Below are 26,136 nucleotides of genomic sequence, written 5' to 3'. Positions count from 1 at the left end.
TAGTATATTCATGTCATTCATTCACTGTACCATCAACTTAGTGCCATTGTATGCATTGGGCGAACACAACCACCAACACTGTGACTGAACGAGTTGAAAGAGAAACTCACTGGGTGAGCAGTCGTCGATGTCTGTCTGACAGTTGTGTCCGCTGTATCCAGATTGACATTTACACATGTAGCTGCCTTGGGTGTTGATGCAATGACCACCATTTTTGCAAGGTTGTTTCTTTTTGCATTCATCCACATCCTCATGACAGCGTGGACCTACACAGAGGTGAATAAACAAAAATAAAAACATCAGTACAGCATCAGTCCAACAGGAATGCATAGTATTATAATAATACTACTAATATATGGATGTGAGACACATGAACACACATACCTTCCCAACCAGCGGGGCATCGACAGGTGTAGGAGGTGTAGTCTGCAGAAGGACGACACACTCCTCCCCTCTCACATGGATGAGAGGCACAGGGAACCTGCTCGATCTCACAGTGTTTACCTGCAGTGTTTAGACACAGCACACACTTTTAATAACAAGGCAAATGAATGAAAATCTGCTAAAAGATGTTCAGCTTGTTGCTCCAAAGTCAAAATATGTTTTTTTAGTCTGTATGAATAAATAAAAATCTAAAATGTAGTGTGCATTTACTCTTGACTCTTGAGTATGAGCAAATAATAAAAAAATTACCATTTAGGGGTTTCGGGGGCATATTTTAATGACATTTTGTAAAGGAGAATAAAGGTTCTTGTATGTTTTATTTAAGGCATCTTATTTTGACAGTCTTCTTGTAAGTTCTGTCGTGGATTCTGTTAACACACCGTGCTCTTATTTTGAAAGCTGCATGTGTTTAGCGACAGAGAGTAAGTAGCTTTTTGTGATTAAAACAACTTTAACCACTACATCAAGAAGTAGGAATGTTGCCAATATCATGATATGCATTTTTTTTTTTAACCATAAAAAAAATATACCGATATTATCGTGAATGATACGATATGGCACACCCCTGCCACTAACCTGTATATGGTGGACTACATTGGCAGGTATAACTGTTGACTCCATCGATACAAAAGCCTTGGTGCACACAGGGCCCAGACGCACATTCATCTATGTTCTTCTCACAGTTCAGTCCTAATGAGAGAGAAAGGGTGATTGAAATATTTCATCTTAAAACTCAGGGCTAGCTTAAAAAAGTTAATGTTGAAATATAGTTATTATTATTACCTCTGAATCCAGCGTGACACTGACAGGTGTAACCATTATGTCGGTCCACACAGGTGCCACCATTTTGGCACGGACTGGGCTGGCACTCATCCTTCTCCTGCTCACAGTGTTGCCCCACCCAGCCAGCCTCACACTCACAATGATACCTGTGCATAAAAGAAAGACAAGCCCCAGTTTAAAATTAGAAATTAGCCACATAATAATAATAATAATAATAATAATAATAATAATAGTACATAATAATATAATAATAATAATTATAATAAATAATACATAATAATAATAAAATAATAATAATAATAATAATAAATAATACATAATAATAATAATAAAATAATAAATAATACATAATTATACAATAATAATAACAATGATAATAATAATTATAATAATAATAATAATAAATAATAATAATAATAATAATAATAATAATTATAGCAGCTTGTCTTTGGGTGATCTCCATGTTTTCAAGTTTTTGATGAACAGTAAGCTGAAGGTTACAGTATGCAACTAATGAATGGGATAGTTAACAACACTCACACACCTGAGAATTAACCCTTTATCAGGCGAAAAACTATATTTGGTAACTTCAGTGGATATCTAACTGGGTCCCCATGTCTCTCTGTTTGGTCGTAGAATCACATGGATCTCTTCCAGCTAATCAGCAAAGGTCAGTCTACGTCACAAATGGTGACACCATGACATCTGACCAATCAGTATGATAATAATATAATATTTCGATATTTAATATTTTGAGAAAAAAGTTGCAAATTGTCTAGATTAAAGTGGCAATTCTACAAGAAAAAAAGTCACAGATTTAAGAGATATAAAGTGGCAAATCTGCGGAAAAAAGTCGCAGATTTACGAGAAAAAAGTGGGGGGAAAAGCAACTATTGCAACTTTTTTTCTTGTAGATTTGCCACTTTAATCTCGTAAACTTTTTTATCAAAATATTACCCCCCTCCCCCGGGTCCGTATGTTTTTTACACATTCTGGCAGTATGTAATATCCTCCAATATTCTCTAGGGTTGAAATTTAGAATTTGCAAGTATTTCAATGAGTGCCCTATAAAGGTTTAACAGCACCTTGCATGTTGTTGTTGTTGTTGAACACTGTTTCCTTGTCAATATCGTTTTCCTTCTACCTAAATCTGAACCAAACCTCCTCCCTAACCCTGAGCACAGAGGGGAGCGCTATGGGAAACATGATCTTAGCAGGAAGGAAACACTATCTGACCAGGAAACAGACTTTCTGAAAAAACAAAACGAACAGGACCAACTGCAGCCATGTTGGCAAAAAAAATGAAATGATACACTGAGTTTAAGCACCTGACCAGCTTACTAAAAAAATAAAAGTGTAATGAATATGAACTAGTTAATTTTATTTGATTGAGAACTTTCTTCACAATTGAATATTATAAACTATGAATGTGAACTACTTCATTTTGATCCGTGTGAACTGAACTTTGAGCTGACTTGCACAACACTGTTGTGTACAAATAGTTGCGCTGATATTGCAAATTTTAATATCCTGCAGAGACAAATTTGGAAATCAAAGCAGGCTGGAAGAAATGATCCTCCGGTAAATAGAGCAAAGGGAGGCACTATTAAAATAAAACAACATGAGAAAAGTTGCTTGGCTGCTTTGACGAATGGATCTTTAACCATATCACTGATGTGTGTTAAGCCTTATTCAAGCATTTGCTTAGATAAGGACAGATGGATCTCAGAATAGAAAACTTCACAGTAGCAGTATAAGGTTAACGTACCCGTGTTGCTGTTCAATACATTCTCCGTGCACACAAGGCTGAGGAGCACAGTGGTCCGTCCCAGAGAGACACAGAGGCCCGTGGGTGCTGGGTGGGCACAGGCAGTGGAAACCATTGATCTTGTCCATGCAGGTCCCCCCACTCATACATGGGTTTGAGTTACACTCGTTGATCTCCACATCACATTTAACTCCTATAAAAGGGCAATTCAGAGGGAATTAGTTGTTGATTGTCCTGCTGATTGTAGTGTTTTCACATATACAGTACAGGCCAAAAGTTTGGACACACCTTCTCATTCAATGCGTTTTTCTTTATTTTCATGACTATTTACATTGTAGATTCTCACTGAAGGCATCAAAACTATGAATGAACACATATGGAATTATGTACTTAACAAAAAAGTGTGAAATAACTGAAAACATGTCTTGTATTTTAGATTCCTCAAAGTAACCACCCTTTGCTTACTAGAATATAAGACATGTTTTCAGTTATTTCACACTTTTTTGTTAAGTACATAATTCCACATGTGTTCATTAATAGTTTTGATGAATCTACAATGTAAATAGTCATGAAAATAAAGGAAACGCATTGAATGAGAAGGTGTGTCCAAACTTTTGGCCTGTACTGTATTTTACTGGGGAATCTAGCAAACCATACCTGTATATCCTGGGGAGCACACACATTTGTACTCGTTAATGCCATCGTGGCATTCTCCGTACTCACAGGGGTTACTGGCACAGTCGTCTTCATTGATCTCACAGTTCACCCCTGAGTAGAAAAAAAAAAAGACAAATTCATACAGGGTAAAAAATTAGGTTTGTGCCATATCATATCCAAAAGATTAACCCTTTATCGGGCAAAGAACTATATTTGGTAACTTCAGGTAATATTTTGAGGAAAAAAGTTGCAAATTTACTAGATTAAAGTGGCAAATCTACAAGAAAAAAAGGTGCATATTTAAGGTATTTAAAATGGCAAATCTGCGCGAAAAAAGTCACAGATTTACGAGATAAAAAGTGATAAAAAAACAACTTTTTTCTCCCAGATTCACCACTTGAAATCTCATAAATCTGAAAAAAATGTTCTCGTAGATTTGCCACTTTAATCTCGTAAACTTTTTTCTCAAAATATTATTTTCGCATGTTATTTTTACACATTCTGGCTGTATGTAATATCCTCCAATATTCTCTTGGGTTGAAATTTGGAAGTTGCAAGTATTTCAATGAGTGCCCTATTAAGGGTTAAAGTGGTGAATCTGGGAGAAAAAAGTTTATTTTTTCCCACTTTAAATCTCTTAAATCTGCGACTTTTTTTCTTGTAGATTTGCCATTTTAATCTAGTAAATTTGCAACTTTTATCTCGAAATATTACCTGAAGTTACCAAATATATTTATTTGCCTGATAAAGGGTTAAAGGGAGTAAAGAGTTGCATAAGAGGGCAAGGAGGTGGCTGTTACAAAATGTGATAGTTCCCTCATTTACCACCAGGGGGAGTAAGACTCCATAACAATTTGGTTCAGCAAGACGTGAGAAATGTTAACAAAAACTTTTAACACAGCAGGCTCACTACAACTCGAATACAGTAGAAAATAATATCAGAGGAACTATTGCTAAAGTGGAATAACACGAAAGAGGAAAAGGATGAGAAACACAAAGAGGGAATGGGACACGTAGAGAAACTAGACAGAGAGACACATCATGGGAGGGAAGTGAGGGCATGAAACCAGAAAGTGAGACCTGACAGGGTGACCTGACGCCAGTTTTGTCAAGTGAGGACAGTACAGACTTCAGTACCAGGCCTCAGGGTGGTACATTGTACTAAACTGAGCCTATTAATCCACTGAGCAACGCGGAGTAACACCATTGGGCCCAGACTTGTGACTGCTACACACACATGCACACGTAGAGTGCATTTTATACATCGAAAGCTATACAGGAAGCTTTAGACGTGGGGGATGGTGTCTTTACATTAAATTCAACCTCCACTCTTTAACCTTTTTAAAGAGCCTTTTAAAGAATCAACTTTCAAAAGAAAAAGAAAACTTTCTAGGGTGCTTTATTATGATCTGAATCATAGTCTTCAAAGGATAAAATTATCTCTACATAATCTTATTTAGGAGGAACTAGAAGCCAGGCAATGTTTCGTGTTAAAAGTTCAGTCTGTGTGGTTACTACGGCAACCATGTGTCACAACGTCACTTTGTAAAGCAGACGTTTTTTTGAAACCAGGCCCTGAAAGATATACACAGAGGCAGATGATAAGAGACTCATAAGAAAGCATATCAACCGTTTTGATGGTTGCATTCATCTATACTTCAGTGACATTATCGCTCCCACCAGCCACAGGATACTACAAACGTTATTTAAAAAATAAACAATAAAGGCTTCAGTTTTGAGTTTTGTCAGGAAGAAGGAGGAATAACACTCCAAAATTAGGCAAAATTTTGCCAAGGAAAAACTGGCACGACCATTTTCAAAGGGTTCTCATTCCCCTCTATGGGTACTCATGAGTCTCCCTTTTACAGAACAAAAAATACAAGTTAGTTGGTCTTAAGAGGAAAAAAAAAAACACCTAACTTGATTAATCACAGCAAATATATATATATATATATATATATATATATGGGTCAATGACGTGATCCAACCCAGTGTCAGTTGGTGTAACCAGTAACTTTTTTCCCTTAAAAATCTGATTATATACAGGAAAATAAAATGTGAACTAAAATGAGAAAAAAAAAAATACAATCCACATGTACATTGCAACACTATAGTGTCATACACATTTTATATAATTTGTCAAAACTGTAGAAAAAAATGTTTTTCTTAGAATATGTTCTGCTCAATATTGACGAAATGTGTAAATGTAGAAATACTAGAAAAAATGCTAGTTATTATATGTATAAGTCCACTTGAATACACTGTAGTTGGATAAAGTATTGAATATTTATCATTCTTTTGTGGTTACACCATTTGACATCTTGCCAACCCTTATTTGTCACTGACCCATATATATATATATATATATATATATATATATATACAGATAACGCTTCCTGTAGCACACCAAGCACCTACCTGTAGTTCCCGATGGGCAGTTACACTGGTAGGCATTGACCAGGTCAATGCAGCGTCCTCGGTTCTGACAGGGGTTGCTGTGACACTCCTGGACCTGGATGTTACAGATGGAGCCTGTATATCCAGGGTAGCACTCACAGGAGAAGGTGACAATGCCATCTTTACACACACCATGGTGGCATGGCTCTGGTTCACAGTCATTGATGTTCTTATCACAAAGTAGACCCGTGAAGCCTGCAGGCGGGAGGACAGTTTCATTTGATGTGATGCATCTTTACCGCACAATAGCAGAACAGCCCAACAACTTCGCTTAATAACTTATTATTATTATTCCATTTTTACCTTCAGCACATTCACAATCGTATCCATTCGGTCGGTCGATGCACTTGGCGCCATTTAAACAGGGAGTGCTGGAACACTCATCTATGTCTATCTGGCACATTTCCCCCGCAAAGCCTGAAAACAGAAGAACATGATGAACATATTAACAAACCTACACTACCGGTCAAAAGTTTTAGAACACACCAACTTTTCCAGTTTTTTATTGAAATTCAAGCAGTTCAAGTCAAATGAACAGCTTGAAAGGGTACAAAGGGAAGTGGTGAACTGCCAGAGGTAAATAAAAAAAGGTAAGGTTAACAAAAACTGAAAAATAATGTACATTTCAGAATTATACAAGTAGGCCTTTTTCAGGGAACAAGAAGTGGGTTAACAACTTAACTCTATGGAGTCTCGGGCTATTTTGTCCATTTTTGAATTCTTTTCATGTCATTTTGTGTCTTTTTTTGTCATTTTTTGTCATTTTGTGTCTTTTTTTGTCATTGTGTGTCTTTTTTTGGTCATTTTGTGTCTTTTTAAGTAATTTTGTGTCTTTTTTTGGTCATTTTGTGTCTTTTTTTAGTCCTTTAGTCCAACATAAAATGTGATTTTGAATCTTTTTTTTAACTTTCAAAACACTATCATGCTCAATAAAGAATTTTAAATGTTGCAAATGTGCATTAATTTCAGTACAGTGAGACATTAAACTGCATCATTTTCAATTAAATTCTGGAAAAGTTGGTGTGTTCTAAACCTTTTGACCAGTAGTGTATATATTAAAAACGTTTTTAAATAAAAGGAATTAAAAGGACTTAATAACCCAATTAATTTTCCCTGAGTGAACGGAAAACTAGCTACATGTACCAACCTGCAGGGCATTCGCAGACGAATCGGCTGACCTGGTCCAGACATTTCCCCTGGTTCAGACAGGGAGAGCTGAGGCACTCATTCACCTCCACCTCACAGTGAGTCCCCTCAAATCCTGCAGAAATGATGAGAGACAACTTTATGAGACTCTGGATTTTCAGATTTAGATATCAAGATATATGTATACTTTTCAATCACTGTTAAAAAACAATTAATATTCTTGTGTCACCATGGTGCAGTGATGCTGTCTATGTGTGATTTCTAGTTATAAACAACTGGTCTAAAGAGAAAAAAACACCGAACCTGATTAATCACAGCAAATTGTGTGATTAATTGATGTTTTTTTATTGACTGACAGGCCTAAAACAAATATATATATATATATATATATATATATATACATACATATATGGGTCAATGACGTGATCCAACCCAGTGTCAGTTGGTGTAACCAGTAACTTTTTTCCCGTAAAAATCTGATTATATACAGGAAAATAAAATGTGAACTAAAATGAGAAAAAAAAAACAATCCACATGTACATTGCAACACTATAGTGTATAACACATTTTATATAATTTGTCAAAACTGTAGAAAAAAATGTTTTTTTAGAATATGTTCTGCTCAATATTGACGAAATGTGTAAATGTAGAAATACTAAAAAAAATGCCATTTTATGTTTTTTAAAATGAAGTTATTATATGTATAAGTCCACTTGAATACACCGTAGGTGGATAAAGTATTGAATATTTATCATTCTTTTGTGGTTACAAAAGTGACGCTGTCTATGTGTGATTTCTAGTTATAAACAAAAGTTATGAAATTGTTATCCACAAGAACTGTTTTCCTGACTTATAAAGACTAACACTCAAAACTGACTATTTCAAATGCTGCGCAAATACTGAAAGTAACTTATAATTTCTGAAGATTAAATATACCGGGCATGCAGATGCAGGTGTAGGCCCCGATGCGGTCCAGACATGTGCCGTCATTCTGGCAGGGGTTGGAAGCACACTCGTTCACGTCTTGCTCACAGCGCGGCCCAGAATGACCCGTAGCACAGTTACAGGTGAAGGAGCCATCAGTGTTCACACACTGACCTCCATGCTCGCAAGGGTTGGTACCTGATGAAGAGTAAGTGGCATGTTTGAAAAGCTGAACAGATCAGAAGCCGTGCAGAGATTCATGTCATACAGTACAGGCCAAAAGTTTGGACACACACCTTCTCATTCAATGCGTTTTCTTTATTTTCATGACTATTTACATTGTAGATTCTCACTGAAGGCATCAAAACTATGAATGAACACATATGGAATTATGTACTTAACAAAAAAAGTGTGAAATAACTGAAAACATGTCTTGTATTTTAGATTCCTCAAAGTAGCCACCCTTTGCTTACTAGAATATAAGACATGTTTTCAGTTATTTCACACTTTTTTGTTAAGTAGATAATTCCATGTGTTCATTAATAGTTTTGATGAATCTACAATGTCAATAGTCATGAAAATAGAGGAAACGCATTGAATGAGAAGGTGTGTCCAAACTTTTGGCCTGTACTGTATGTTGTTTGATCTTTCTGTTTCTCACCAATGCTGCATTCGTCTATGTCGATGTTGCAGGTGCTGCCTACGTATCCGGGTGCACAGTTACAGTTGAACTTGCCGTTGATGGGGTTGGTGTCACACTGAGAACCCTCTCTACAGGGCTTACTGATACAGGCGTCATCTCTGTGGCAGAGCAAACCTGAAAGGAACACCATGTTGACAAGGAATGAGTAAACGAGAAGAGGTTGACAACTCCAGAGTTAATCCCTGATGCAGTCCCCTAATGCAGTAGTTCTCAACCTTTTTGAGTCGCGACCCCCAATTTAACATGCATGTTGTCTGTGACCCCCGCTCACTGAACACAATCTCACATGCACAGTTCAGATCACCCAAAAAAGAAACAAAATGACCAAAAAAAGTAAACAAAATGACCAAGAAAGACACAAATTGACCACAAAATGACCAAAAAAGACACAAAATGACCAAAAAAAGACACAAAATGACCAAAAAAGACACAAAATGACCAAAAAAGACACACAAAAAACACAAATTGACCAAAAAAGACACAAAATGACTAAAAAAAGACACAAAATGACCAAAAAAGACCCAAATTGACCACAAAATGATCCAAAAAAAGACACAAAATGACCTGAAAAGACACAAAATGAACGAAAAAAGACATTAAGTGACCAAAAAGACTAAAACACATTAACACATGAACACTTTAACACAGTGGAGACAGAGCTGACTTCCAAAATGATTTGGCAACCCCCAGAAATCATCTCGCGACCCCAATTGGGGTCCCGACCCCAAGGTTGAGAATAGCTGCCCTATTGCGGTCACTGAAATAAGAGTTTTAAGGGCAAAATGCAGCCACATTGTCCTTACAAGCTAAGACAGATCTGCTAAGGAAAACTTGTTCTGCAGAATGCAGTCCCCTGCAAAGCAATACTATAATAATAATTATAATAATTCTGCAGTAATAAATCAAAACAAAAAAAATATACAGTTTGAGAGAAAAGACCAATTTTTTTATTATTTGATGCATTTAACAACTGTTAGTGTTTATTTGTCTTAATCAAGTCATAAACAGAACACTACATTTAAAGGGAAGTGTGGAACTATGAAGAGACTCACAGCATTTCTGCTCAGTCTGTTGTTACATTGTATTTTGATTTACAATTACTAGCTTGTTGCATTGTAGAGTTATAAACCGTCTCACTGTTGACCTACCCGTCTTTCCGTAGGGGCAGAGACAGACGAAAGACGCGACCCTGTCGATGCACGTGGAGCCCGGGCTGCACGCCGCTGTAGCACAGTCATCGATGTTTTCAGAACAGTCGGGTCCACTCCACCCGTTAACGCACACACAGACGTAGCCACCAAACAGGTTGCTGCAGGTTCCTCCGTTCTGGCAAGTGTTTGGCTGCAGGCGACACTCATCCACATCTTCTTTACAGTGCTGACCTGTGGAGGAGCAGGGAGGAGGACATGAAGAGGAGGGGATGTAAACAAATTCATACTTTATGTCGTATTCAATAATGTCATGGAACTCTTTGCCTCCTCGCATCTCTAGCACGCAAAACAAATTGTCATTCAAAAAATTACTTAAGACACACTTGATGCCGCCCACCAAATGAATGATTACTAATATGTTGCGATTTATTTTGTTTTCTTATTTTATTTCTTTTTCTCTGCTATATCTGTAGCCGGATGATTCTTCCTTTTAAATGTTCTCTAATGAAATGACAAATTATAAGTGTATACAGCTGATATTGACACTATAGACATCTGAATTAATGATTTTTGCAGTATAACATTTGTCAGGTAAATATGAATGTAGAATTTTTTAACAGTATTGCATATATGTATTAGTTGAGTTTGTTATTGTTTTTCTTGTATGTACTGTTTTTGTTTATGTTGTTTGTATGTCATGTTCTATGTCTTTTTAGGGACCGCAGGAAGACTAGCAGTCGCCAAGGCTTCAGCTAATGGGGATCCATTCAATAAACAAATAAACAAAAATGTTACAACATAACTCAAGGTTAAATGTCAATGGTTTTCTGGTAGAGAAATCCAAATACTGGCCCTTTATTTAGATGTTTACTGTCTCATTTTGAAAGATCTATTCTTTGTAGAAAAAAATTGACAGTATGGCCATTTTTAAACACCCTCCGCATGTTTACTTTGCTTCTCCTAGTTGGATTAGTGCTACATAAACTCAGACAGGCCCAAGGAAGCTGATGAACGCATGTTTGCTTTGTAAACGGAAAGCCTGTGTATGCCACACAAGTGTGTTAGCAAAGACACGCCTTGTGTGAAGTGTGAGCCTCCGTAGGATGCAGAGAGAGGACAGAAGAATGGTAGGAAGTATAAAACCAAAACAGAAAATTTGAAAGGCGGCAAGTTATCGACACTGATCACAACACAAACAGAGTGCACACACACCTCCAAGAAAAAAATTAGAAAAGCTATTTCATGATATGGGTATTTAAGATGGGATCTAGTATCATATAAAACATTTCTCAAGCCGTGTTCAGACCGACTTTAGCCTTGCATAGCCCTCTCATTCTTTTAAAGGGGCTGCAGCAGATGGCAATAAAAAAAAAACAGGAAACCGTTGACCTGGATCAACTTCTACTGGACGTCAGCGTGATGCCAACCAGCAAATTGCTGCAATGGCCTATCAAATAACGTGGAAGTGCACATTCCTTGTAGAGTTTGGCTTAAAATGAAAAAATCCAAGCCATAAAATCTTCTAGATTCTGTGTCAGAGTATTATAAATCTCTGTGCAGTGTTTTGTCCTCTGATAAGCCTTCAAAATGACACAAATCCCCCTTTAGACACATGAGCATGATTTGGAGGCACTGGGACAAACAAACACTGAGTATAATAGCGGTTTGCAGTTTCACATAAACAAACAATCCTTTACCTGTCCACTCTGGAGGGCATTGACAGTTGTAGGTGTTGACTCCGTCCATACATGTCCCTCCATTTCCACACTGATGGCCGGGACAGTCATCAATGTTGTTCTCGCAGTTAGTCCCATTGAAACCTGGCACAAATGATTAGGGAAGACATGCACTTAAATACATTAACTGCAGTAAGACATTCTTTGGTGGACATTAGGATTACAACATGTCCTGGTGTATAAACAGCAGCTGTGTGTGTGTTTGTTGTGTCTACTTGCAAACTGTAGCAGACTGACAGTACAGTGTGTCTAATACAACACAGCCAACAGGATCAGACTGTTTGCACCTCAAACAACGTAATGTAACAGCACAGAAACTCAATGCTACATTCAAACATTGATAAATACCAGATACAGTGTCACTTTTTCCCTTAAAACTTCCATTTCTCTGCATTCCCTCCTGTGTTGGGTGGCTGGTTTACTTTTTAAACATGCCAATTTAGGTTTTTTTTCTAGTTTTCAGTCAGCTTTAAAAAGAGGTCAGATAAAAAAGAGTAACATATAGCTAGACATGTCTCCTAATAATGAGTAATGACATATGACTCCTCCTACCTGGCAGGCAGTGGCACGAGTAGCTGCTTTCAGAGCTCTGGTGGCAGGTGCCTCCGTTTAAACATGGTGAGGGTGAACAAGGGATGTATGAACTTTCACAGTTTTTGCCAGTAAATCCTGGGGTACAGATACACCTGCAGCAAAGACACAGAACATTTCATTTAATTCTGTCCACTCTTATTTTGTAGAGTAGTCAGATAGTGACGTATTTCACATTTGGTAATTATACACTAGATTCTCACTTGTAGGAGCCGGGGTTGTTGACGCATACTCCTTCATTCTGGCATATTGAGGGTGTGGCAGCACATTCATTTGTGTCATTAAGGCAGCGGGGACCTGTATAGCCAGGAGGACAGGAACATTTGTAGCTGCCAGCAGATGGAGAGCTGCACAGTCCGCCGTTGGCACAGGGACTAGACAGGCAGCTGTCCTCATGCTCACACTGAGGTCCTGGGGATGAAGAGGAAGGAGAAGAGCTGAGCATGAGCACTTTAGCTGTCATATGTTCCAGTTATGAATTTGTCCACCCATGGAGAATTAAAGCTTTAACTTCGGAGGAAAAGGTTAATGCACTGACAGGGTGTATTTGTAGTTATCTAAAACACTTCTGGTTACACTGGTACCTTCTAATACATCCAATTCAATGACTTTCCAGGCCCAGTTCCCTTTAGGGACCAAACATGGCATCGTCTGAGATGGATCAATGTTAATTACTGTAAGATAATTTCTATAAATGAGAACTAGAAGACTTTACAGAAGCTCACAGACAACTAAAAAGACAGAGAAGCTTGAATGTGTGAACAGTTATCAGTTGTTCTATGTTACATTCACCCACATGACGTCACACTTTCTCACGGCAGGTGGAGAGTGAAACAATGATGGGAGACACACGTTTTTTGCTTTTGATGAACCATGTCTATTTTCAAAAACTGTTTCCCTAAAATTCACAAAGTTTCAAGGATTTGAAGGACTTGTGGGTACCAGGTCACATCATGTGTTTGTGCAGATTCACAAACACGTCATTCATATTATTTTTTTAATTTTAATATCTTATTTTTACTGTATTTGGGTTGTTTTATTTGTTATTGCTCTTAATTTATTTATTTTATTTTTATTTTATTGTATTACCTAATGTCTGTTTGCTGAACTGTCCTTTTATCTTAATATTTTTTATTTTATGCAATCTATGTATTAATGGAGGGGTCAAAACAGGGGTAGATGGGAGGGTAGGGTGGGGGGAAGGGCGGTTGAAATACTGTAAACTACAAAAATGTCTGTATATCCATAACTGTACATCCATAACTGTACACCGTCCATTGTTAAGACAATAAAATATTATTGAAAAAAAAAAATTATATCCCATTCTGGATCCATTAATGCATCATCATACACTGAATGTTTAAAAATGAAGCAGATTTCAGGAGATAAAAAGTCAGACAGAACTGCCCCTGTGACTAGCTCTTCAGAGCTGATTTAACAGTTTCTCACCTGTCCATCCTCTGGCACACTCGCACTTGTACTTGTCGAGGGACAGGAGGGTGCAGACGCCTTTGTTGGCACAAGGGTTGTTGGGGTAACAGGTGGAGTTCTGGGGAGTTTTGCAGTGCTGTCCCGTAAAGCCAAGAGGGCAGGTGCAAGCGGCGCTGCCTGGTACAGGAATACCAGCTGACATGGACACGGAGCAGTTCCCTCCATTCAGGCAGAAGCCGGGCTGACAAGGGTCCTTGTGTTGGCAGTACTCACCCAGGAAGCCGGGTGCACACCTGGACATACAAAGACACAGAAATCAGTGATGGGGCATGCAAAGAGACACACAAGGATTTAAACCTAATCACCCCTCAATACAGACAATAAAGTTAAAGGGATTAGTTAAACAATAGACGAATATGTACAGAGAGGCAAACAAACAAGACAAAAGAGTGAGTTTCAGTCAGGTGCACATAAGGTACCACATCAGAAAACAGCATTGATAGCAAAGTGCTGCTTCTGCACAAGTCCTGTAGTACACACACATCAAAGAAACACATGAACCATCGCAGATAAACACAGTGTCTGATACACAGTTTTGTCACTGCTCCTCTACATTGATCTAAACAACAGTATGTGGGGAACCACATCCCTAAGTAGGAGTTTTTGCAAAACTTGTGGTTGTGCATAATGTGAAACCAACTCTTCAATTACTACTTAATAGTTAACTGACTGCATTAATGCTTTTAAGAAAGATATTAAGCTACACACACATTCATATGACCATGAGGTGCTCGACAGGAGAAGTTGTTGTATTGTGTCTTGCTGAAAGATGTTAACAACACTAACCCTCAAATTACTGAGAAAGCCACTGTGTTGCCCCATGAACCCCGTCAGAGAAAATGGGGAAGCTGAAGTTGATGAAAGGGTTAAATTGGGGTCAGATGGAAAAGAAGAAGTTCAAAAGTGGAAGGATGTGAGGTGGCGTTATCTGGAAGTTGTTGACTGAAGCTTGGCAGAAACTTAAAAACAACAAGTGGAAAGAACCTCCAGTTATTTGAGCAAATAAATAAATGAACAAAATTCTGGCCAACAGATGAGTAATGTCTTAATCTAATTGTCTCTACCGGAACAGTAAGGAACTTTTCTTGACATCTGCAAGTTGTTCACAACAATCTGTACAGTGTCTGATAAGTGTTGCTGTTCTTTTAGTCAAAGTGTTATCGTGACCACATTTGGTCTATAAATCGTTGTTTTTTCCTCCGCTTATCCACCTCTTTCTTTCGATTTCTCTTTTTTCTTCTATTTCAGTAAAGTGATTCAGCCACATGCCGAGCAGCGGGGAGGAAATTACTATATTACACAACATGTCCACTAGGCGATCTCCTCAGAGACAATGATCCCTTCGTCACTTTCTATTCCTCTGTTTTACTTAGTACCTCCCACTTTCACTCACCACTTCTCTATGTGTGACAGCGTTTGGTCAGGAGTGGTACTTTGTTACTGAGTAAAATGTTATTAGTCAAGTAATTTCCTGTTTCTGCTATAATGATCAGCAGTCTGGTTGCAGTGTGTGTGTGTGTGTAGGTGTGTGTGTGTGAGTGGCACATGGCAGACACGCTGTCTGGGGACTGTGGGCGACAGAGCGACCTGCTGCCTCTTACCAGGCCTCTAAACCTGCCTCCCTAGAGGGGCTCAGGTAACATAATAGGAGAGATACACCACACAGTAACTAACACACACATACACATGCGCAGAGAAATTAATACCCTCTTTCATAGCCTTTCCAAATCAAATGAAATGCTTATTTCACAAATAAGCAGACCTGTAGCATATAAAAACATAGAGAGAAGAATCAGAGATTGGTGTTATGAGCCAAATAAAACCGAGACAAAACATTGGAGATGAGAATTATTTGAAATTGAGTCTCACACTTATTAACTTTTATTTATTATTGGCTGCTCCACCCCAAAGCAGCTTGAAGATATTAGTTGATGAGCACATGGGAAAGTAGAACAGTCATGAATCATGCCAGGCAGAAATCTCACAGATCAATCACATCTGAGAAACTTCTGCTTGGTATGACTTGTGAGTCACCCAGTGTCTCTTAAAATACGATAAACAACACCTTCAAACTAATTCCCACTCACACACACCCATTTCTACACAAACCAACAAAAAGAACACTGAACTGAACATAGTATTGAACAAAATGTTAATGATTTTTGTAGTTTTCTATTTTTTTAGACTAGATATGACAGAAACCTCTTGACTATATTCAAGTTTAAGTATGACAATATTGTGAACAAATTAATATTTGTTTAAACTCATTTAACAGACCTACATTATTGTCCAAAAATGATCAAAAACCATTAATGAGTCGCACTGTAGAACAGAGTGACATGTTCGTTTATGGTGGGAAAGATTCTCTCTTGAAAGATTTTGTCTCAATGCAAAATAGTAAATAATCAGATATTTGAACCGCACTTGCATATTCAGTATGTTGTAGATAATACTAAATAAAGGCATACAGTCAAAACGCTTAAGCACTGCTACAATGTGCCTTTACACCGTGTTTTAACAGCAAGCGAGCGTCCCACTAGCGCATCATGTTTAGTTCACAGTGTAAATCAAGTTTAAACATGCACAAGCTGCAGATCAGGAATTATCAAAAGGTCAGAGTCTTATGAGTATTACTAATTATTTTTATTAGTCAGGTTTTTTTCTTCTTATTGAAAATGTGCCAGTAAATAAATGCCATCGAATCGTGACGTGCCAATAGGTTCCCACCCCAATGTTACTTTCCTCAACATGGGCTGTAGTTTATTTTGAGTTAAGTGCACATACGCTGTCCTGCTGCCAGAAATACTCCCAAGTCTCTGGTCTCTGTTCAAGTAAAATGTGCTTAAATCTTTAGATCTATGAATATGATAATAAAAATGAATGGTATACATTTGTTGACTTGTTTTCAAAGATTTGTGGATTCAGTGGGAAGGAACAGGCTTGGAGCTGAGAGTAATAGAAAAGTAAGGCACATTGGAGAGTAGGGGTGTGCCATATTGTATCGTTCACGATAATATCGGTATATTTTTTTTATGGTTAAAAAAAATGCATATCACGATATTGGCAACATTCCTACTTCTTGATGTAGTGGTTAAAGTTGTTTTAATCACAAAAAGCTACTTACTCTCTGTCGCTAAACACTTGCAGCTTTCAAAATAAGAGCACAGTGTGTTAACAGAATCCACCACAGAACTTACAAGAAGACTTTCAAAATAAGATGTTAAATAAAAACATACAAGAACCTTTATTCTCCTTTACAAAATGTAATTAAAACATGCCCCTGAAACCCCTAAATGGTTAATTTTTTTATTATTTGCTCATACTCAAGAGTCAAGAGTAAACTTTTTTGTATTTGGCAACTATTGAGATATGCACATCACACTACATTTTAGACTTTTAATTATTTATACAGAGTAAAAAAAACATATTTTCTATATCTTTTTAAGTATTTCGTAATATTGTGAAGAATAATCGTTATCGCAAAAATAGCCTGAAATATTGTGATATTCTTTTAGGGCCATATCGCCCAGCCCTACTGGAGTACTTTGAGACTTTCCAGTGTGATGAGATGGGATTTTTTTTTTCACAGTAGCAAAACACCAGCTTTATCTTTTAAATATATGTAGTTTATCTCCCTTAAATATCCTTTAAAATCTGCTATTTGCATGTACCATTGTTGCTGGTCAACAGATAAACAAGTTGGTAGATTAGTGAAGTATAATCTTCAAAGAGAAGATAGACTTTGTGCCTCTTCACCTCAACTCTGTCAGATTAGACATGGCCACCCTCCCTCTTCCCTGTCTCCGTCCCTGTATCAGCATGTCTGCAGTGCAACCCCCTACACACCCCAAAACACATGCCTACACACACGCGTGGACACACACACACACACATAAATACACAAACACAAAGATCCCCGCTCTGAACACAAACACAGCTTGGTCATGATATCACAACAAGACGGCCGTCGTGGGAATTAGGACTGCTTTCTTCTCCTGAACAACCTCTCCACCCCCTCTCAAGGAGTAATGACATGGCCTCCTGCCCTGTGACATACATCACATTAGCAAGCTGTCACACAAAGAACACCGTGTCCAGGTTAATGCCAGGTTTACGTTTCACTGGGAACATTTCACACATTTTCACTGTTAAAAATATGGGGAATATGAGAGGCATTTTCAAAGTCAAGTATAGCCTCTTCAGAGCGAGAGAGGAAATTTGAAACGTGTGCTTTGTTTTAATGTTTGGCTTGATTACAAGTCTTTAGAGCTTGAAATTAATCATTTATAAACACTTTTGTATGAAACTGACCTTAACTTGGTGAGGAAATTACTTATATACTTAATATTTTAAGTAATATTTCAACTCTACACTTCAAAAAGTATTTGCAACTTCTTATATAATATTTTTGTGAAAATTCTAAAGCGCTGACAGGAAAGATGCATGCTACTTCTATTAAATTCAGCCACCGCTATCTAACCAGTGTTGACAGAATCAAATGCCATGGCGTCAGGGAATGATACCACCCTGTCCTTCAGGTTTCACTGCCAGATAAAGAGCTCATTATTAGCCTCTGGCTGTATCACTAGAGCCAGAGGCAAGCGGACAAGGCTGTGCATGATTCACATTATTGTCAGGGAGTGGTGTCTCACTGAGGAAGCGATAACCAAACACACTGACACACGAGTCTAGTCTGTCACTAAATGCAACACAGGAAGCAGCGTGATTCTTCCGACAAATTTCCATACATGCTATAGCACACAGGCAAGAACTTGCACACAGATGGATGCACATAGAGACTTGAACACACACACACACACACAGTCGGCTCTACTTTCACGAACAACTCGGCAGAGAGGCTTTCTGCAGCCAAAGTCATCTATGGGATTCTTTGTTTTGCTCCATGAGGACTTTTTTCCCCTCCTCTTTTCCCCATCCTTCTCTTACTCTGTGCAATTTCCTGCAGCCCTTCTTTCCCTCTCTTTCTCACTCCTCCACCTCTCATTTCTAACCCACTCTCGAGGTGTCAGGTTTCTACAGCTGGTTCACATTAGCGCCCCCATCTCACGCACACCCCTCCCTCTCTCTCTCTCTTTCTCTCTCTCTCTCTCTCTCTCTCTCTGCACCCCTTCTCTTCTACGTTCTCTCCCTCCTCCTCCGCCTCTACCTCATGCTGACCTCTGCCTGTCCTGGCTGGCCATGGGGGCTTCAATGAGCAGAGGGGTGAGTTGACTCTTACTCACTCATGTAATGCCTCCCACCTCCTTCATTCCTAATTCCAACGTCTCAAGCTCCCATAGTCTCTCCTTCTCCTCCCATCCCAAATCCCTAATTCCCCTTTTCTTTTGTGCTAATTCCCTCCTCCTACCTCTCCACCTTCCTCTCCCCACCACCACCTCCTCAAGCCACTATTCTAGTCTCAGCCATGCTTAATAACTTCATCATGCTCTCCCCCTGCAGCCATCGCTAAAAAACAGTGTGAGAGTTGTGGGAGAGAATAAACCAGCTCACATTTCAATCCCGGGATCATTCCCTGGCCTGGCTACAGCATAGGTGGCCTATTCACTGTACTGTTGTCCTGTGTGTGCATGCATGGACGCAGCAAGTCAATTGCAGAACACGTTGCTGGATTTGCTGTTGCTTCAATGCATGGCTGTGCTTTTAGTGGTGGAGGGAAGGTGGGAACTAAGAAAGCCTTGGCTTACCATAGAAGTTGTAGCTGCAAGATTTCTGGGAGATCATTTTAGGAAAAGACAAAAACCTATGCCTTAGATATACACTACCGGTCAAAAGTTTTAGAACACCCGTTTTTCCAGTTTTTTATTGAAATTCAAGCAGTTCAAGTCAAATGAACAGCTTGAAAGGGTACAAAGGTAAGTGGTGAACTGCCAGAGGTAAATAAAAAAAGGTAAGCTTAACCAAAACTGAAAGATAATGTACATTTCAGAATTATACAAGAAGGCCTTTTTCAGGGAACAAGAAATGGGTTAACAACTTAACTATGGAGTCTCGGGCTATTTTGTCCATTTTTGAATTCTTTTCATGTCTTTGTAAGTCATTTTGTGTCTTTTTGGGTCTTTTTTGGTCATTTTGTGTCTTTTTTAAGTCATTTTGTGTCTTTTGGTGTCTTTTTTGTCATTTTATGTCTTTTTTTGTCATTTTGTGTCTTTTTTTGGTCATTTTGTGTCTTTTTTTAGTCCTTTAGTCCAACATAAAATGTGATTTTGAATCTTTTTTTAACTTTCAAAACACTATCATGCTCAATAAAGAATTTTAAATGTTGCAAATGTGCATTAATTTCAGAGTACACTGAGACATTAAACTGCATCATTTTCAATTCAATTCTGGAAAAGTTGGTGTGTTCTAAAACTTTTGACCAGTAGTGTAATTCTAGGGAAGTCTTCAGCTTTGAAACAACAGTCTAGGGCTAGGTGATATGCTATAAACCATCAACTTTCAGATATTGATATAAGTCATGGTATAGCAAATGTAAGCTGAATAACATATTGAATAATCAAACTGATGTTCAAAGCAATGAACTGTCATATGTCATAACAAAAGACCAAACTCCTTATAGGTGTAAATCAAAAACTTCCTTTATAGACTGTACCAACTGGATGATCGAGAGAAATATTCAGATGCCTATCAGACCCAGAAGTGGCAAACATGAAAGCACTTTCTTGACCACAAAGATGAACAGGGAGATCCCAGGACTGGTTTGAGTGTGCTGCTAATATACATCTCAATGGGGAGTTATACCAGCATGTGACCTTATCTGCATTACCTCAACTCAAAAAAGTCCCTGAATGACTGAATGATTTGACACCTTTTCTGTGCGGGCAGTCCATTCAACTTCTACTGTAAAATTGGGGTTTCAGAGGTATTAGCCGCGCTTCCGTTGAATTTCAAGCTTATTTTTATTTTTTTTTTAACTCTTTTTATTGGATTTTTCTTTTCAAACCATAAAACAAGACATACATTCAACAAACAACAGACACTTCAATCAGAAAGGAGAACAAAAAAAACAACAACATACAGACAGACAGGCAGTTCAGGGCTTTTTCCCCATCATGATGGGCTATAATGGCTTAAATAAATAACAGTGATCACTTATTGCAAGCTTGGTCTGGAGATACATACAGGAAAGTGGAAAGGTTAAAGCTTGGTTTCAATATAATCCATAAATGGTTTCCAGGTATTCTCAAAGTTATCTGGGGAGCCTCGTAACATAAATCTCAATTTCTCAAGTTTAAGGTGTTGCCTCACATCTCTTAGCCAATGAGTCCAGCTAGGTGACCGAGGATTTTTTCCAATTGAGGAGGATCAATCTCCGTGTTTCAAGCTTATTTAAGGTGAACTCCTAAATGTTGAATTAACTGTGAATTAAGGCACATTCCCGTCACAGAATTTCCCAACTCCTCTGTAGTGCATGAATTTCTTGACAAAGCAAAAACCACATCAAGCAAGGGTGAAAACGTTGCACAATATACATCATTTGCAAAAAGGAACAGTCATAAGTAACCATTTTAAAGGAGAAGCTGACAAATGCAACAAAAAAAAAGGTTTCTCAATAACACCGCTGCCTCAACCAAACCACTACATTAAGGTATAGCACCAGAAATGTAGACATCTAAGAGCTTCTCTAAGAGATCTCTCTCTTGTACTGCCACAGTGTAAATATAGTGTGTGGATAAGTTGGTCAATGGGACACTGGCAGCAGAGTACCATTTAATCCCATATATCAGCCAGGAAGAGGCCTACACTGGAAAATTTAAATTCTCCTAGACATATACACTACCGGTCAAAAGTTTTAGAACACCCCAGTTTTTCCAGTTTTTTATTGAAATTCAAGCAGTTCAAGTCAAATGAACAGCTTGAAAGGGTACAAAGGTAAGTGGTGAACTGCCAGAGGTAAATAAAAAAAGGTAAGGTTAACCAAAACTGAAAAATAATGTACATTTCAGAATTATACAAGTAGGCCTTTTTCAGGGAACAAGAAATGGGTTAAAAACTTAACTCTATGGAGTCTTGGGCTATTTTGTCCATTTTTGAATTCTTTTCATGTCTTTGTAAGTCATTTTGTGTCTTTTTGTGTCTTTTTTGATCATTTTGTGTCTTTTTTAAGTCATTTTGTGTCTTTTGGTGTCTTTTTTTTGTCATTTTGTGTCTTTTTTTTGTCCTTTAGTCCAACATAAAATGTGATTTTGAATCTTTTTTTTTACTTTCAAAACACTATCATGCTCAATAAAGAATTTTAAATGTTGCAAATGTGCATTCATTTCAGAGTACACTGAGACATTAAACTGCATCATTTTCAATTAAATTCTGGAAAAGTTGGTGTGTTCTAAAACTTTTGACCAGTAGTGTATGTAAAGATTGAATTATGGGTTCTTTTTTTGAGGGATGGAAACTATGTATCTATTACTAAAAGAATCATTTGGGGGCATGTTAAGTGGGTTGGAGGTGTTTTTGCATACAGAAGAGCAGAGGCGGGCAGAGGGAAGGTGTGAGGATGATGTCAAAGCTGTATAGAAAGAACTATTTAAAGGACAAAAAAAGAGGAAGAAGGTGTATAAAGTGAAGAGAGAGCATGACGTGCAAGGAAAAGACAGAAGAGTAATGAGAGAGTGAGACATTCAGAGAGAAAAGGAAGCCAGCCAGTCAGACTGAAAAGCATCAGTGTAGACAGAATAAAGGAGCGCGGAGCAGGGTGGAGTCCAAATGAGGGACATGTGGTAAAATCTCAGACTGTGTTTAGAAACATGTTCAAAAAGACTCATCTGAGTGACTGTGGTACACAGCACAGGACTCATTTTCTCTCTGAGCGCTATGTTGTTCTGTCATTATCCTGTTTCTGTGGTTGTTTAATGTGGAACCTCCTACAATAGGTCTGCCAGCCCATAAAATTATTTTTTAATTTAGAACGGAGAAAAAAGGAGAATATCGTGTCCACTTTCTATTTCAGTCAGTCAAATGTAATTACATTTTTGACCAACTGTTTTCTTGTGTGTTTTCTTGCTGTGCTAAAACTCACACTGGTCACAGCTTCTACGCCATCGTGACCTTCTGACAAACCAGAGGTACTTCCGACCCCATGGTGTCATCATCAATGTGTGACAGAGAGCCAGTTGTCACCTCACTGTATGCAGGTTTATGGTCTGGTTGCCACATTCCCCACTGTTTTGTTAGGCTTCCTCTTTCTGAGAGCGGGTTTGATTCTCCACAATGCCAAGCAGCCCACAGTGCATCTGCATGTTTGTGAGTTTTACCCTCTGTTTGTTTGTTTTTCATGACCGTGTATTTTTTTGAGATGATCCTCAAAAAGAGGGTTCAAATCCCAGTGACCTTAGACAGCAGGCCATGTAAGCATGAAAGCACCGGTCAATTTAATGATTTTAGTATTTTTTTTATTTAACCTTTATTTAACCAGGGAATATCCCATTGAGATTAATAACCTCTTTTTCAAGGGAGCCCTGGCCAAGAGGCAGCAAACACAGAATACAGTTACATATTTACATAACATACAGACCTTAAACACGTCATGAGAAACAAGTGCATGTTTTGGAATTGGCCTCAATAACTCTTAGTTTGGATTCAAAAGTGCTCAAAGAAACAAATTCAGTTAATTTCCATTCTTTCTGGCGCATATTCCAGCATAAGGTGCAGAGTAAACTAATGCCCTTTTACCCAACTCCGTTTGATCTATCTTTTACGTTATTTATCACGCAAAGTACAAGACATTTGTTGGATACAGTTTCTCCTAAAGTTTTTTTTAGAAATCTGATTGTAATTTTAGTCTTTGGGGTTTGGGCTGTAGCAATTAATTACTCAATAAAAAAAGCCATGGTTGGCACTGATGAACAGTCTACTTTAACACCTACCTTCAACACACTCTAAAGCCGTGTTTCCACTAGGGGGAAAGTCACCGGGAAAGTCTCAGGCCACTCCCTCTCAAAAGTCCGCTCACTCTGCGTGTCTCCATAACAAGTTAGCCCCCAGAGGGATTTAGAGACTCCGGAGGTGACGTATGGTTTTCGACCATCGCGTAAGCTTAGCGACAGTTTCGACCGTGACGTCACATACGCGACGGATTAAACACGGGAGACTCAGCTGTAGCCGCTGACGCTAACTATGCACAAGGTCAGCAGCTGATCATAAAGAAAGCAGCATGGCTAATTATGCACAGCGTCTCAAACAGAGATCGCTAAGTGAACACCTCCTGCAGCAGCAGCACATACACACTGTACTGCTACAGAGCTAACTGTTAGCCTGTTAGCACATACACACTGTACTGCTACAGAGCTAACTGTTAGCCTATTAGCAATTTGCAGACTGGATGCTAAGGGGTAAACATCCCCTCCGGCTCTGCAGCTGGGAGAGACTGAGGGTCTGAAAAGTCACTAAATATAGCAACAAAGCTAAGTTAGCAACACTGCTTCGCCGGCTTTTACTAATGTTGTGTTGTTGTCGTGTAGAGTGCTACGTCACATCCTGCTTAGCAATCTATCCAATCAGTAACTGGGCTTTTTTCAGGGGAGAAAAACGGCCATGCTCTTCGACAAGGAATGAAAAAAGTCCCGAAAAATGTCCGTTACAGATGGCTCGTATTCAAATTAGTGGCGTTTCGAGTGAGACCCGCCTCATTCCGGGTATTGTGCGGTAGTGGAAACAGCCATTAAGAGAGACATTGAACTACTACGTGTCCCACCTCCAACTACTGAACCTGACGTGACTGAGCTGAACTTCAGAACTCTCTATGCCAGCATGTGAACCTGCCCTGGGCTCAAGGTGCCCCTGAGACACACACGCAGACACAAAGACACACACAAATACACAAAGAAACTCTTATCATTGTGGTTCCAGTCTAAACCACATCTACAGTGCTGTCTGCAGGGCTGTGGGGAGGAGATAAGTGTTTGGAGAGTAATAGCGGGAAATAAGTGCCATGGGTTCCAATCTCTTGCTTTAGTGTTTGTTGATTTTAGTTTGGATCACATGCCTCACCCACATAAATCTGTGTATGTGTGTGTGTGTGTGTGTGTGTGTGTGTGTGTGTGTGTGTGTGTGTGTGTCTGAGACAGTGGGTATTCTCCTGTTATCTCCTTTGTCCGTGTCCTCCTCCCACTGTCTACACTGGTGCCCCTTTTTTATCCAAAAAGTACGAGTCTGAGAGGAGATGTGGACGTGAAATCACACCAGAGCTAACAAGGTGGCATAAAGTGAGTGAGACGAATAAACAGTTAGATTGTATGAATTATATATTGATTGTAATTCAATGATTGTAAATATTGCTTTCTTTTATTGTTATTAGTTTTTCTTTTATTTTAAAATGAATAATAGAATTATAATCATTTATTGTAAATATTGCTTTCCTTATCTTGTTATCTTTTTTCTGATGCTTGCTTTGGCAATAGATACATTGTTACGTCATGCCAATAAAGCCAATTGAATTGAATTGAATTGAATAAACAGTGAGAGCCAAAGATCATGAACAAAGCACTACAAACACACAGATATGAATAAAAAAGATCAAGCAGGTATGGAAATTATAAAAGCAAAAGATATTGATGATGTGATGAGGATATGGGAGAAGGATTAAGAGGCTTTGGTGAGTTGTGTCCAGAGGCATCCAGATCCCTGAAGCGGAGGGAGGGACAGAGGCATGGACGAATGAGTGACAGTTTGATGAAGGAGGCGTAGCAAGAGAGAAATTACACTCCTCTCCCTTCTCTGCTCCCCCCCCTCCTTTGCTGCTCTCTCATCATTAGTAAGGAGTTGTGCTCCGAGGTATTCCTCCTCAAATTACCTGAAAAAAGACATCCTCTTTTCTTATGGCCCTTTCTCTTCCTCTGTCTGCCCCGCAGGCAAATTCTGCCTGTCAGATCAAACAGGTAGCAGGTCTTCACAAAACACACAGCTCTCTTCCCCCTCACTCATAAAAAAAGCTTTTTTTTTTTTTATAAACCTAAAAGACATGGCAGTGACTGCCAGAGAAAAATAGTGAGAAAAAAAAGAGGCATTGAGAAGGGAGGGAGAGTTAATCAGTTTGCACCATGGCCTGACAGCAGACAAAGACATCTTGTTCTGAAGGAAAATAGGGTTTGGACAGCATTATGTGTGTAGCCTCACTCTAACTTGGACCACTCAGGTATTAAGTCAGTGAGTCAGACTTCATGTTTGTGTCAGAATCCTCCGTGGCCCACAGACAAGACCACTGTTTCTGTGCTGAATGCCAATACTTAATCAGAAAATACTTAGTTATACCAGCTGGAATGATGTAAGTTA

The 26,136-nt window shown here is 38.6% G+C and overlaps 1 protein-coding gene across 1 annotated transcript in view; it reads right to left on the bottom strand.

Annotated features, from left to right (window-relative positions):
• notch2 (notch receptor 2) overlaps positions 1–26,136 on the bottom strand; it is a 62,716-nt gene that overhangs the window by 21,703 nt on the left and 14,877 nt on the right. Inside the window, 16 exon segments of the mRNA XM_059341406.1 lie at positions 111–266; positions 385–504; positions 1,021–1,134; positions 1,228–1,373; positions 2,996–3,188; positions 3,653–3,763; positions 6,071–6,304; positions 6,413–6,526; positions 7,257–7,370; positions 8,192–8,377; positions 8,841–8,996; positions 10,031–10,264; positions 11,731–11,853; positions 12,322–12,455; positions 12,564–12,771; positions 13,810–14,084. Coding sequence (XP_059197389.1) covers positions 111–266; positions 385–504; positions 1,021–1,134; positions 1,228–1,373; positions 2,996–3,188; positions 3,653–3,763; positions 6,071–6,304; positions 6,413–6,526; positions 7,257–7,370; positions 8,192–8,377; positions 8,841–8,996; positions 10,031–10,264; positions 11,731–11,853; positions 12,322–12,455; positions 12,564–12,771; positions 13,810–14,084 — 2,618 coding nt within the window.

The sequence above is a fragment of the Centropristis striata genome, chromosome 9 (genome assembly GCF_030273125.1).
Source record: "Centropristis striata isolate RG_2023a ecotype Rhode Island chromosome 9, C.striata_1.0, whole genome shotgun sequence".
In the NCBI taxonomy this organism is placed as follows: Eukaryota; Metazoa; Chordata; class Actinopteri; order Perciformes; family Serranidae; genus Centropristis; species Centropristis striata.
The sequence above is the reverse complement of the archived record's forward strand: the minus strand, read 5'-3'. Positions and strand labels throughout refer to the sequence as shown.